Below are 14718 nucleotides of genomic sequence, written 5' to 3'. Positions count from 1 at the left end.
GAACACTTTTCACTACTCATCATTATGCAACATCCAACATAATGGAGATTATGAAGGAATAACATTCGATATGTTATAGCTTTTAAGGAAATAAATGTCAATGTATTTCACTTGGGAATTAAAAGGCATTAAAGGTCTGATCTGAATTGTCTTCATTGTTTTCCCTGACATTTAATCTAAGGTGACCTGTGCGCCACAATGACCGGATGAATGATGCTTCACAGTGCTTCGTGAAATTATATCTTATTTTCTAGGTCACAAGAGAAAACACCACACATCCGCTTTCAATTCCACAGAATGATTCCACACAAATGTTATATTCAGTGAAAGCTGAAAGTTTTATGTAGTATGGCTAAAATATTAGCGGTAAATCACTTCACATTGGTTTTTTTCTTCACTGTTCATAATATGTATGAAGATAATGGTGTATGAATTGTCATCTGCACAGCAGCCAGCGGCTCCTATAAATGACGACATACTGATATATTAAAGGTGCCGCTCTGCTTCTCTTCTCAGTGAAGTGACCACTATTCAAACTATCCAGTTCATGCTATGCTCTATGCGTAACCCAAAAGTCTGTTGCACAATGTAAGCTTTTGGTGCCTTGTTCTGACACTCCAAAGGCTTACACTGTAAAAGTCACTTCTGGGTCACGCAGGGCACAGTATGACCCAGAGAGACAGCAGAACGGTGATATCACTGAGAAGAAGAGCAGAATGGCACTGGACACCGGAGACAGCGGCAGTAGATGAGTATATCAACACACACACACTACATTATATGCACATATACACAAATTTAGTAAATAAAAAACTTCACGGAAGGGTTTCTTTAAAGTATGCACATTGAGTATTTACAGCAGATTTTTCATTCCCAAAACCAGTTGTGGGAGGCAAAACACTGTGGGCAGTTTTGGTGTGTTTTTACATGCATTTTTTATTCATGTTTACTTAGATTTTACCCTTAGTTTTTCCAGCTCATTCCAAATGCTCTAAGAATGGACATGCTGCACATTTGAAAAGCCATGTTGATGGTTCAATTCCACAAAGAAAAAATACGCAGAATGTGCATGAGATTTCAGAGTTCTCATTTACTTTGCTGATACAGTACAGTGCATAGCTTTTTACCCTTGAAAAACACACAGAAAAAACATAGTGTGTGTACAAGCTCTTAGAGGTGTTGTGTCCCTTTGTTAAGATTATTTTGTTCACATTTATTTTATGCATCATAAAAAGTATTCACTCCCTTAGCAATTTTCGTGTTTTGCCACCTCATATTCTGGAATTTCACAATTTGATTTGATGGTTTGCATCAGTTCATGTAATGTACATGCCCACAACCGTAAAGATTTTGGCTTTTTTTATTTTAAATCAAACAACAAATAAGACAAAATTAGTAAAAACTTCAGTGTGCGGAACTATTCACCTCCCTAAAGTTAGTACTTTGTAGAGCCTCCTTTTGTGGAAATTACAGCTGCAAGTTGCTTTGGATAAATTTCTATGAACTTTACACATCTTGACACGGGGATTTGTGCCCAGACCTCACGGCAAAACTGCAAAAGCTCCTTCAAGTAGATGGTTTCCTCTGCTGAACAGGAATCTTCAAGTCTGACCACAGATTCTCAATTTGATTAAGGTCTGGGCTTTGGCTAGGCCACTCTAAAATATTTAAGTTTTTCCTTAGACCATTCGAGTGTTGCTTTAGCAGTATGCTTTGTGCCATTGTCTTGTTGGAAGGTGAACATCTGTCACAGTCTGAAATCACTGACAGACCGAAACAGGTTTTGCTCAAGAACATCCCTGTATTTGACACCATCCATCTTCCTCTCAACTGGGACTATTTTTCCTGTCGCTGCTGATTAAAAACATCCCCACAGCATGCTGCTGCCACCACCATCTATCACTGTGGGGATGGTGTTCTTGGGGTGATGAGCTGAGTTGGTTTGGTGGCAAACATACTGTTTACCTTGGTTGCCAAAAAGTTAAATTTTGGTCTCATCTGACCAAAGCACCTTCCCCATACATTTGGGGAGTCTCCCACATGTCATTTGACAAACTCAAGAAGAGACTTACAATTTTTGTGTTCAAGAGCTTTTTTGGCCACTCTTCCATATAGGCCCCCTCTACGGAGTGTACAGCTTATTGTAGTCGCATAGACAGATACTCCAGTCTCTGCTTGGAAACTCTGTAGGTCCTTCAGAGTTACCTTTGGTCTCTGTGTTGCCTTATTAATGCCCTCCTTGCCCAAATTGAGAGTTGTGGTGGATGGCCCTCTCTTGGCAGATTATTTGTGGTACCACGTTCTTTCCATTTGATGACAATGGATTTGATGGTGCTCTGGGAGATCATCAGAGGTTGGAATTTTTATTATAACCGAGCCCTGACTTGTACTTCTCAACAACTTTGTCCCTGAAATATTTGGAGCTCTCCTTGGTCTTCGTAGTGTTGTTTGGTTAGTGGTGTCTCTTGCTCATTGGTGTTGCAGCCTCTGTGACCTTTCAGGAAAGGTGTGTAAATACTGACAGGCAATGTGACACTTAGATTGCACACAAGTGGACTTCCTTTCACTAAGCATGTGACTTATGAAGGTAATTGTTTGCACCAGACATTTTTAAAGGCCTCATAGCAAAAGGAATGAATACATAAGCACATGCCAATTTTTACTAATTTGATCCCATAAATATAATTTATGCCTATATTTTTCTCACTTCACCAACTTAGACTATTTAGTGTTAATGCATCACATACAAATTGGATTCTAAAAATAACACAGGTTGTAATGTAACAACCCTCATAAGAATAGTCATCATGGGATGAAGATAGAAGCTGTGTGAGTGACACTAGTTCTAATCTCAGTCTCTCTAACCCCTTCCCACAACTGACATACATGTACATTATGGTGAGTTATGCTGTCCCCTTACAACAATTTGATTTACATTTATATCATGATGAGCTATGCTTTGGGAATGCCATAGGAGTCCAGCTGTAATGAACAGATCCTGCTGAAACATTTCACTCGTTGGTTGCCGTCACTAGTGAAAAAAATAAATTTCGTTTTGGAGTCTTTTTATTGTTAGTTGTGTAAAGTAATAAATATATCATCAATCATACCATCTATCCTCCCATCTTACCTTGCCTCAAACACTGTACACCGAAGTTTTCTGGACAAATCATTGCCAAATATTTCAATCTTAAGATGAATTTCCCCTTGAACTTCTTCATCAGGATCAATTTCTGTTAGATTCTGCCACCCATTAAATCCTAAGGAAAAATGTCATGACATTTATAACAACAGTTATATGATCATTATATGAATGCAATGTTTCTTATAATGCGAGTTTCCATAAAGTAGTGAGTGGACTATTAAACGGCATACACCAGATACTGATACAAAAGTGGTTTTTGTGCTTTTCATAGAAAGTGCACACGAATATTTAAACTAAGGTGTAAAATTCTCTAAATGGTGTGAATCCAGATTCATGCATATTTTTTACTTCAGTTTGCTTAGTGACTCACCAGAATCTTCATGACCATGAAACCAATATAAGCAGTACGTCACCATGAGTGTGTGATTGTCTATTTTATTGATCATTCTGATCCATAAACCGACCAGCAATATATAGCATTTAAACTCTGATGTGTTGCTTTATGTGGTGTAAACTCTGAAACACTTCAATATACCCCAGTGATTCTGAAACTGTTTTTTATGACATAATGTATTTTATGTTAGTTGTAAATTTAGTTTGCTATGTTTTGCTTTTATTGATGAAGTTATCAGATATTTGGAGAAAAATTTGAAAAATTAGCAATATCAAACTTTGAATTATAACCAGGTAGTCATGCTACACAAAAGCATTAATCAATAAAATTTACTATATTCTAAAAGTATTCAAAACTGTTGTTGGGAAATTTGTTAACACTTCAGATGCTTCACAGGAATACAGGGAACGAACAAAAAGGGGAAAATCTCAATACATAGAGAAATTATTACAATGTACAAAAAAAAAAAAAAAGAATATACAACCAAATAGAGCAATAAAATAAATGATGGCATGAGAGCACAGGCTTAATAGCATAGCTGTGCCCAGGTTGTAGAGGAGATAGTGGGTAATAGGCTCTTTATGCGCTGAGATGTATTGGAGAGCACAAGGGAAGTGCTCAGGTACGGACAGGGACTGAAATTCAGATCTGGCATTTAAAATCACACAGGCCCATGCTGTCCCCGTCCCCAAGCACCAGATGGAATATATTACTAATATTACCCTGGATGGAGGAAAGCAAGAACTACTACAACACCAATATTTCTAACGATACCCGTTGCCTGCTGGGGTACGTGATGGTGTCAGTGACTTTGTGCTCCATCACAACTCTTAATAGTATGAGTGTCTTGAGAACACCGATTCTGTTAACAACATAGCAGACAAGGCAGCCCACGACCAGAGAGGCCCTTCTGGCATTTGCCAGAATTGCCAAATGGCCAGTCCGGCCCTGGAAGTGCTGATGTAGGGAGAAGAGGAAGGAGCTTCCAGCTCAGGTGAATGGTGGTCAGGAAGTGCGTCATAGCTGGGGAGTGCATTACTGTGGGGCATATTATAAACATACTTGTAGTAACCAGGGAGCGTGCCGGACTTGAAACAAGGGATATGCAGTATTAGCCGTGTATGAGGTGTCTATCGGAGAGACAGCTCCAGTCGATATTTGGTATTTTCCCGGAGGCCAAATATAATTACACTGTGGGCCAGATTTGGCCCTTGGGGCGACGTCTGCCATCTATGTTATACAGGATAGGTTACTGTATATTTTGCACAATACTGCATGCACTGCTAGTTGCGGTGAGGCTCACTTGAGGGAAGAAGTGGGAGCAGCTTTACTGTAGGTGAATATATTCTAAGGTTTCAATTAAAATTTGAGATGATAATTTAAATAATTATAATTAAACATATATTATGGATGTCTAGATGTGTAAAAATTATGTAATGAGTACTGAGCATGGTGATAAGTAAGGGATTCTTTTTAAAGGGTTATTCTCATGTTTTTATATGGGAAAAATTTCAAAGTGCTTGTAATAACAATCTGTGATCACTACACGGTTGGCTCACTGTAATCGTTCCCCAGCTGATTGACTGATATCCTATAAGCACACCATGCAAAGCGGGATGTCAGTCAAGGAGTAGACAGAGTGATTGGAGTGGTTACAGAACTGTCATAACGTAATGTACTGCTCCAATGATTGTTAGCGAGAGGCTGCAGGGATACTATATTCTAATTTTCTCCCAGTAGCCATTCTTCTGGGAACTATAGTGCTGCCCAGTTTAGCAGTACACACTGTCCAGTAGGCATAATCCGCTCCCAGCTGTTGCCTGTGGGACATCACCGCATCCTACTGAATCTACTAGTATACTGCAGTGGGTTGTCAGTTATAGTTTATACTTTCTATGGTTTACCCCAGTTAATCAGCTCTTGTTGTCTATTTATTTCCCGTTTCTGACCTCAGCTTATGCTTACACAATTCTACTGTCTGATGATTGTGTTCCTGGCAGCTCGCTCCACTGGCTTGTAGCTACTCTGTAGACCCAATGCAGGTGCCCTTGTGTAAGTCTAAATCGCTATAGGTGTTAATGAATGAAAGCCATTGATTTCCATTATTTTGTCCCGATGAAGAAGTTTGAAACTTCGAAACTTGTTGACCAATAAACCACAGCAATTCATCTTTGGTTTCCTCCTGTTTTCTTATCATCTATTGATGGCAGTGCAGGCTATATCATTCCAGCACCTTTGAATGGGTAAAAGCCAGGACACGCTCTAGGAACTGGTAGACAGAGTGGCTAGCCCAAAGCTTGTTCGTTAAAGTCCTATTAAGAGTTGCCAACTTTCCACTGACAGTCTGCAGGTAAATCACTGTTCTTTTTTTTATGCTGAAAAGTCCCCTTTAAAAATATCTCCATTCTCAAGACCGGAGTGATTTTTAATTTAGTTCACTGCTCATTGCCATGTTTGGTAAATGTTCAGCTGCCAAATATTCAGAGTGTTAAGAAATCCTCTACAATAGATCTTGTATAGCTAGAGTGCTCTTATAGGCCCCTTTCACACATCAGTCACCATCCGTTGGCTCAACGGATCATCGGATCCGTCGCAGATTGTGAAAAACTGATGCGACGGATTCGTTTTTCAAAGAATCCACCTAGCGGATCTGGCTAATTGGATCCTAAATAAATCTGAGCATGCTCAGTTGAAAAAAACGGAATCCATTGCCGGATTCCGTCATTTGACGGGGACGGCGCCATAGGCTTCCATTCGAGCAAACGATGGACGGCGACGGATCCGTCACTATCCAATTTTTCGACGTACACAAAAAACGTTACTTTGGCCGTCGTCTACAGCCACCGGACAAAAATTTTCTTCGGATCCGGCGAAAGACAGATGAAAAGCGAGGCCATCCGTCGCTAATACAAATGTATGAGAAAAGAACGGATCCGGCGGCATCAGTCGCCAAATTCGTTTTTTTTCAAAATTCGCCGGATTGCGACTGATAGCAAAAAACTGATGTGTGAAAGGGGCCTTAGCTGCAGGTCCAGTCAACTTCAGTGCCACTCTGCAAAGCAGCCTTTACTTGTAGCATCTGAAATGCAACAATGTCACTGGTCCAAACTGTCAGTCAGGAGTGCTCTGGAGTAAACTGGATGGTTGGGGAGACGGGCGCTCATGCATTAGATCATGAGGCAAGCCTCCTAAATAAGGATGATCACTGCCAAGAATTCTTTTTTAATTTTTGTATGTCTCCCTTGAATAAGAAATGCAATTATTACTGTCTTGATACAGTACTTTGCAATACAGTTAGGTCCATATATATTTGGACAGAGACAACATTTTTCTAATTTTGGTTATAGACATTACCACAATGAATTTTAAACAAAACAATTGAGATGCAGTTGAAGTTCAGACTTTCAGCTTTCATTTGAGGGTATCCACATTAAAATTGGATGAAGGGTTTAGGAGTTTCAGATCCTTAACATGTGCCACCCTGTTTTTAAAGGGGCCAAAAGTAATTGGACAGATTTAATAATTTTAAATAAAATGTTCATTTTTAGTCTTGGTTGAAAACCCTTTGCTGGCAATGACTGCCTGAAGTCTTGAACTCATGGACATCACCAGATGCTGTGCTTCCTCCTTTTTGATGCTCTGCCAGGCCTTCACTGCGGTGGTTTTCAGTTGCTGTTTGTTTGTGTGCCTTTCTGTCTGAAGTTTAGTCTTTAACAAGTGAAATGCATGCTCAATTGGGTTGAGATCAGGTGACTGACTTGGCCTTCAAGAATATTCCACTTCTTTGCTTTAATAAACTCCTGGGTTGCTTTGGCTTTATGTTTTGGGTCATTGTCAATCTGTAGTATGAAATGACGACAAATCAGTTTTGCTGCATTTGGCTGGATCTGAGCACACAGTATGCCTCTGAATACCTCAGAATTCATTCGGCTGCTTCTGTCCTGTGTCACATCATCAATAAACACTAGTGACCCAGTGCCACTGGCAGCCATCCATGCCCACGCCATCACACTGCCTCCGCCGTGTTTTACAGATGATGTGGTATGCTTTGGATCATGAGCTGTACCACGGCTTCGCCATACTTTTCTCTTTCCATCATTCTGGTAGAGGTTGATCTTGGTTTCATCTGTCCAAAAAAAGTTCTTCCAGAACTGTGCTGGCTTTTTTAGATGTTTTTTAGCAAAGTTCAGTCTAGCCTTTCTATTCTTGATGCTTATGAGTGGTTTGCACCGTGCAGTGAACCCTTTGTATTTACTTTCATGCAGTATTCTCTTCATGGTAGATTTGGATATTGATACGCATACCTCCTGGAGAGTATTGTTCACATGGTTGGCTGTTGTGAAGGGGTTTCACTTCACTATGGAGATTATTCTGTGATCATCCACCACTGTTGTCTTCCATGGGCGCCCAGGTCTTTTCGCATTAGTGAGTTCACCAGTGCTTTCTTTCTTTCTCAGAATGTACCAAACTGTAGGTTCTGCCACTCCTAATATTGTAGCAATTTCTCAGATGGTTTTTTTCTGTTTTCGAAGCTTAAGGGTGGCTTGTTTCACCTGCATGGAGAGCTCCTTTGACCACATGTTTACTTCACAGAAAAACCTTCCAAATGCAGCACCACACCTCAAATCAACTCCAGGACTTTTATCTGCTTAATTGAGAATGATATAATGAAGGGATTGCCCACACCTGTCCATGAAATAGCCTTGGAGTCAATTGTCCAATTACTTTTGGTCCCTTTAAAAACAGGGTGGCACATGTTAAGGAGCTGAAACTCCTAAACCCTTCATCCAATTTTAATGTGGATACCCTCAAATGAAAGCTGAAAGTCTGAGCTTCAACTGCATCTGAATTGTTTTGTTTAAAATTCATTGTGGTAATCTCTTTAACCAAAATTAGAAAAATGTTGTCTTTGTCCAAATATATATGGACCTAACTGTATGTGTACCTTAAAATATCAGGGTCAAATTCACTGTTATGTGCCATGTGAAATGTTAAAAAACATACCAAATGGACATTGCTTTGCTTCTAGGACTTTACAGACACCTATTTGTAGAATGTTACAATATGTATTGTATTTGACAGATTAACCTTTTCAGGCAACCACTACGAACAAAGTGTCTTAAAAACACGGAACACTGCTCAATAAAGCAAACAGGATCTGGCAATGTGTAACATTCTGGGAATAAAGTCTGTTCTTTGTTACTTCTCTTTAGTTTGGTTTTATGACAGCAGCTTACAGGACATAGTAAATGCCAGAAACTTTCTAACTTTCCAGAAGTGTAACACCATGTACATCCTACCTAGAGCTAGGCTTTGTTTAGTTGGGTTTCATTTCCAACTCAAAGGTAAGAAAAATATAGTCTGCTGTACTATTCTTCCACGTAAATAAAAAAACAGAAATCTAAAAAAAAAAAAAAAACATGTTGGATCCAACATAATTTACTAAGATCGATTTGTATCATGGCGTTAATTTTTTTTTCTGCTTGTTAATGCAATCATTTTTGCAAAAGTTTTTTTTAATGAGAAAAAGCTGCCATATTGGATTTCAAATCCAAGCAACTTTCTAACAAACTGGTGGTAAAACTGCATGTTCTATCAATAAGAAAAATCTCATTTAAACCTCACTAATATATTCTATAGCAGGGGTCCCCAGCCCATGGCTCTTTAGGCACTATGAATTGCATGCCCTTGCTTTGTGGCTCACAGCGATCTGTTATCTTGGTGCTTTATTGTGAGCCAGATCATGGCAAGCCATTTTGATTCACCTCCAATCTCTGATACTGCGTTTTTGGCAATTTAAAATTAAGTTTATTTAATTTTACACAAGCTCAGTGCACGCGCACAAGCTAATTTTGTGGCGGCATGCATCTCTATCCTGTGTGGCTCCTCCTCCCGAATAGTCTTTTTTCAACTCTCTGCTCCTACTTCTAGTCCATGCAAAATGGCATATGTACACGGGGCTAGATCAAAGGAAGAGGCATTGGGGTCTCCATTCCAGAGCAGGATGCGACGAACTACCTTAGAAATCTATCTGATGCCTGTCAGATAAATCGGATCATTAATGACAGGAGGCAGCCCAGTAACATTACAAGCAGCTATTTAGTGATTGTGAGTCCGATGCTCCATGCTGTATGATCGGTGGAGGATCAGGTTTATCATCCGCACACAGTATTGACCAGTGACCAAGGAGCTCTCCCCAAAAGTGGAGCAATATGTAATGTACCTGTGTACTATATAAATACAGAAAATAAAAGCCTATATATAATACATAAAGGCATAACATAAACCAGGGGTATCACTAAGTACTTAGATCCAGGACTTGCGCACTTCATAAGTGCAATATCCAGAATCTCATTAGGTCTCCCTTTTTTGAAAATTGGGCTGGGTCTACATAATGACTAAGGCTACTTTCACACTAGCGTTTTCTGCAATCCGTCACAATGCGTCGTTTTGCAGAAAAAACGCATCCTGCAAAAGTGCTTGCAGGATGCGTTTTTTCCCCATAGACTTGTATTGACGACGCATTTGCGACGGATTGCCACACGTCGCATCCGTCGAGCGAAGGATGCGTCGTGCTTCTGCGGACCGTCGGGAGCAAAAAACGCTACATGTAACGTTTTTTGCTCCTGACGGAACTCCGCCCCCACCTCCCCGCACCTTACAATGGGGCAGCGGATGCGCCGGAGAAATGCATCCGCTGCCTCCATTGTGCAATGCGTTAAACGCTAGCGTCGGAATCTCTCCCTGACGCATTGCGACGGGGAGATTCCGACGCTAGTGTGAAAGTAGCCTAAGGCAACTTTCACACATCAGGTTTTTTGTTTCAGGCACAATCTGGCTCATTTTATAAAAAAAAGGATCCGTCGCAAATTGTGAAAAACTGATGCGACGGATCCGTTTTTCTGCTGGATACGTTTTTGGTTTTTCACCTGGGAATACAGTGACTTTCTGTTCAAGAGAGAGAGAGGAGAGATTTCTGTTAAAAACTGGATCAGGTCGCCTGATTAGGCCATTTATACCTGTGTTTCATACGTTTTTTGACGGGTCAGTTGTGCGGTTTTCCACCGGACAGAAAAAAACGTTGCTCTGGACGTTTTCTCCGTCCACCGGAAAACTAATTTTTGACGGATCCGGCAAAAAATGTATGAAACGTTGGGACATCAGGCGCAATCCGGCGCTAATACAACTCTATGAGAAAAAAAGGGATCCGGCGGAATAAAACGGATCCATTTTTAAAAAAATTCGTCGGATTGTGCCTGATGCAAAAAACCTGATGTATGAAAGTAGCCTTAGACTGCAAAAAATGGAAAGCATTAGAGGTTATGTTGGTACGCTGCCAGCAGAATTAGTGATGATGTGGTAATTATAAATTACTACCTTTTATTTTAGGATTTTCAAAAATAAATTGTTTTTTTAATCTGGACCAGAGCCTTCATCATGTGATATCAATTTGTTTAAAGCATTGTGGTGGGGCATGCATTCAGGCTTTTCTCCTTCTCCCAGCTCCCCAGTGGCTTCTCCACAGTCACCTCGAAGAGACACTCACCATGTCTGTATCTTATTGTTATTATTACAGAGGTACAGTTCTCATTGTGTTATCTGTGGCATTACATAGGACTGCAATTAACATCTGGACACTGGTTACGTTACCTGTAGTTTTGTGTTCTGTGTTATCTATAGTGTTGAATTTTTCTTTTGGGGAGTTGGGAGGATCATAGCATCAAAACATTTTCAGGGTTTGGGCCACTGATCTTTTCTGACTCTAACAAGGTCCTTGGTGTTGGATATGTCAGACACAAACTGATGGAGTAAGAATGGAGGATGGGAGCCATGTAAAAGCCATAAAGTAGAAGCATTGCCACTGCCTCCTCCTCCTTGTTGGTGACGCCATCCCACTCAGCGTGTGCGGCTGTCTCTGCCTCTTCCTAGCTTTGAAGTGTTGTCTTCCTCATCACTGCAGGTGCCCAGGCCAATCCCCGACTGACTGCATCAAACTGCCAAATACCTCTACTCCTAGGTATGAGAATGCACAAAGAATACACATGGCTCCACAAACCTACTCTTTTTTTCACATTCAAGTAATAGTTATTTAGTAAGAAGAAGGCAGGTCATAAGAATGGTGATTTTACATAACTACCATTAAATGTTAAATTATTACTCTGGCTCCACTCACTTCTGTACTGGGAGGAGAGTGGTGCGTTATGTCCACAGATACCTCCTTGGACGCGTGTGTGATCAGCAGGTATTGTTCATCTGTTCTATTTATCAGGGAAGGTGTGCAACACCTGCTAATAACAAATATGTCCCGCCCGGTATCTATAGATGTGGCATCACCCTCTGGTCATCTCCCAATACAGAGGTTAGCAGAGCTGAAAGAATTTTTTGAAACTTGAATTTGAGCTCATTGTAAGTTCTGTGCCATTTGGATATCCGTAACCGTTAACCGGCTCCATTTCCTTAGGGAGGTAGGTGGTACTGGTGATATCACAATACGTCACAGAATGTGTGCATCTTCGGCAGCTAACTGTAGACATGACATTATCTCACTAGTAATGTTTGCCTTCCCGATACGGCAGTGAGCCAAGCCAGAATAACCTTTTAAAAACCAGTGATAACTCTCTAAAGACCAATTTTCCACCATTAGTCACCATATGGCTTCTAGAATTTCTTTGCATAGAATGAGGCTCCTGACTGAATGTGCCTCTCAAGATAAAAAAAAATTAGGAACCACTGTTCTATAGCAATCCCTGCCTTTTTCAGGCCTCCTACACATCTATATTGTTTGTTATTCTTTGATGTGTTTCCTATGAACTAACAATGAAGAAAAAGTACTTTACAAGCAATTAGCTTTCATTATACTGCTCAATAGAGCCTGCAAAAATAAACACAGATTGAAACAAAAATATCCTTGCAGCTATATGGTCATAAAGTAATTACCAAAGCAAAACATACAGGACACCTCATTACCTCCACAGACTTTTATACTCCCCCATCTCATTAACCTTTCATTCCTACTTGCCAGTCTACCACTTTACACTTCCATAAGATTCGCACTATCTCCTTGCAACTGACTGCTTCTGTCTGAGCCACATCTTGCTAACAGAAGAAATCAAACAAATGTCATGTGGAGATCCTGTTGTTACTTCCTATCTGAAATTACATGTTCCCTGCGTCTAAAGAAAAGCAACTAATGAAAACAGAAATCCAGAACAATACTTGAACTGATATTAAAATGAAGACTATAAGAATCATACATAACTATATGGAATGACTCACAGCTCCCACATAGAAAACCAACTAGAAACTGCTCTATTTCTCCCACATTTAGTTATTCATCAACTATATGGGACTCCATTGTTACAAAAAAGCATATATGTAATATATTGAAATGTATTGGAAATCCAAGCAGAACAAGTACTATGTAAAAGCCTCAGGATGGGCAAACCTGACCAAATTTGAATTGGGTAGAGTGGGAACTTCTATTTGTATTAGAAGAAATTGTGCTGACTAGACCCAGTTATGCCATGACGTGGGGCAGATGCATTTCACGTCATGTCGTGACATGTGTTTGCCTATAATGTCATGATGTTTTGGGAATGCAAGCCGATTTGTGGTCACTTACTGGCCACATTCAGCCACATTTATACCATTCAGCCTTTTAATCTTAGTCACTAGATCGAGCCTACTGCTTGAAGTCTCCGTCCACATGCTGCAAAGATTGAAGCAGTGTACCAGGGGAATTTGGCTAGGTATTTTTATTTTATCTCAGTACTTGTGGGAGGCTTCATCCTGAGTTCAAATCCCACCAAGGACAACATCTGCAAGGAGTTTGTATGTTCTCCCCTTGTTTGCGTGGGTTTCCTCCGGGATCTCCGATTTCCTCCCACATTCCAGACATACTGATAGTGAACTTAAGATTGTGAACCCCAATGGAGACAGCAATGATAATGTGTGCAAACTGTATAGCGCTGTGGAATATGTTGGCGCTATATAAATAAAAAGATTATTATTATTATTGTGATTGATTTTGAGGGCAATCTAATAAGTGGGAGGTTGTGGCAGCCATCACATTGAATGGGGGGTTGTGGGGGCCATTATATGGTGTGTGGGGGCTGTGGGGACATCTAATTATGGAGCTGTGGGGGCTAGCAAACTGGGTATGGGGCATCATACTGTGTGAGATGGCTGTAAAAGTCATCATACTGAGTATGAGGCTGTGGGGTCTCATACTGAATGGGGGTTTGTGGGAGTCATCATAATCTGTGGGGGATATGCTACTGTGGGGATATCATAGTGTGTGTGAGGACTGAGTGGGTGTAGACTTATTTCTCTATGGAGGCATATGTAGACCATCATATTGTGTGGGGTGCTGTGGAGTCCATCATACCAGGTACGGACTGGGACTGAAATTCAGATCTGGCATTTGAAATCCGACAGGCCCATGCTGTCCCTGTCCCCAAGAACCAGATGGATTACTAATATTACCCTGCATGGAGGAAAGCAAGATTTACTACAAGACATATATTTCTAATGATACCTCCGTCACAACTTTTAACAGTATGGGTGTCTTGAGAACATAGATTCTTTTAACAGCAAAGCAGACAAGGTGGCCCACAACCAGAGAGGCCCTTCTGGCATTTGCCAGAATTGCCAAATGGCCAGTCCGGCTCTGCATCATACAGTATGGGTGCAATGATACTGAATTAGGGGCTAAGGGAGCAATACTTGGGGTACATAATACTGTGTCGGGCACTTTAGACTGTGGAGAGTATTCTGTGTTGGTCACTCTGTGGACAAAATAGGGTGTGGGGAGATTTGCCAGCATCATAACTTGTGGGGAGCACTGTGGAGCATCATACTTTGCAGAAGGCACTGTGGGATCATCATACTGTGCATGTGGGAGGGATTGTGGGGTGAAATTGTGGAAGAGAATTTCATTGGGGGAAATCATACTGTTTGTCTGTGGGGGGCATCATAAGCTATAAGGGTCATAAAAGGGGTAAAGTAGTGAGTGAGAACACTAAGGGTTTTTATCAGGGGCATAATTACTATGTACGCGCCACAAAACATGTCCATTTCCCTATTTTTAAAAGTTAGGAGAAATGACCCCACTTGTTCAGCCAGTTTTTGTGTGTGTGGGGAGAGGACTTTTCCTATGGAACCATATTTGTATATATTC

General features: G+C 40.6%; 1 protein-coding gene across 5 annotated transcripts in view; it reads right to left on the bottom strand.

Annotated features, from left to right (window-relative positions):
* Positions 1 to 14718, bottom strand: part of LOC138670188 (ras GTPase-activating protein 4-like) — a 324283-nt gene that overhangs the window by 137728 nt on the left and 171837 nt on the right. For all 5 annotated transcript variants that reach the window (XM_069757300.1, XM_069757303.1, XM_069757302.1 and 2 more), the window contains one exon: positions 3131 to 3260. In XM_069757300.1, coding sequence (XP_069613401.1) covers positions 3131 to 3260 — 130 coding nt within the window. The remainder of the gene's footprint in view (positions 1 to 3130; positions 3261 to 14718) is intronic.

This window comes from Ranitomeya imitator, chromosome 3 (genome assembly GCF_032444005.1).
Source record: "Ranitomeya imitator isolate aRanImi1 chromosome 3, aRanImi1.pri, whole genome shotgun sequence".
Classification (NCBI taxonomy): domain Eukaryota; kingdom Metazoa; phylum Chordata; class Amphibia; order Anura; family Dendrobatidae; genus Ranitomeya; species Ranitomeya imitator.
This window is presented reverse-complemented; position numbering and strand designations above follow the sequence as displayed.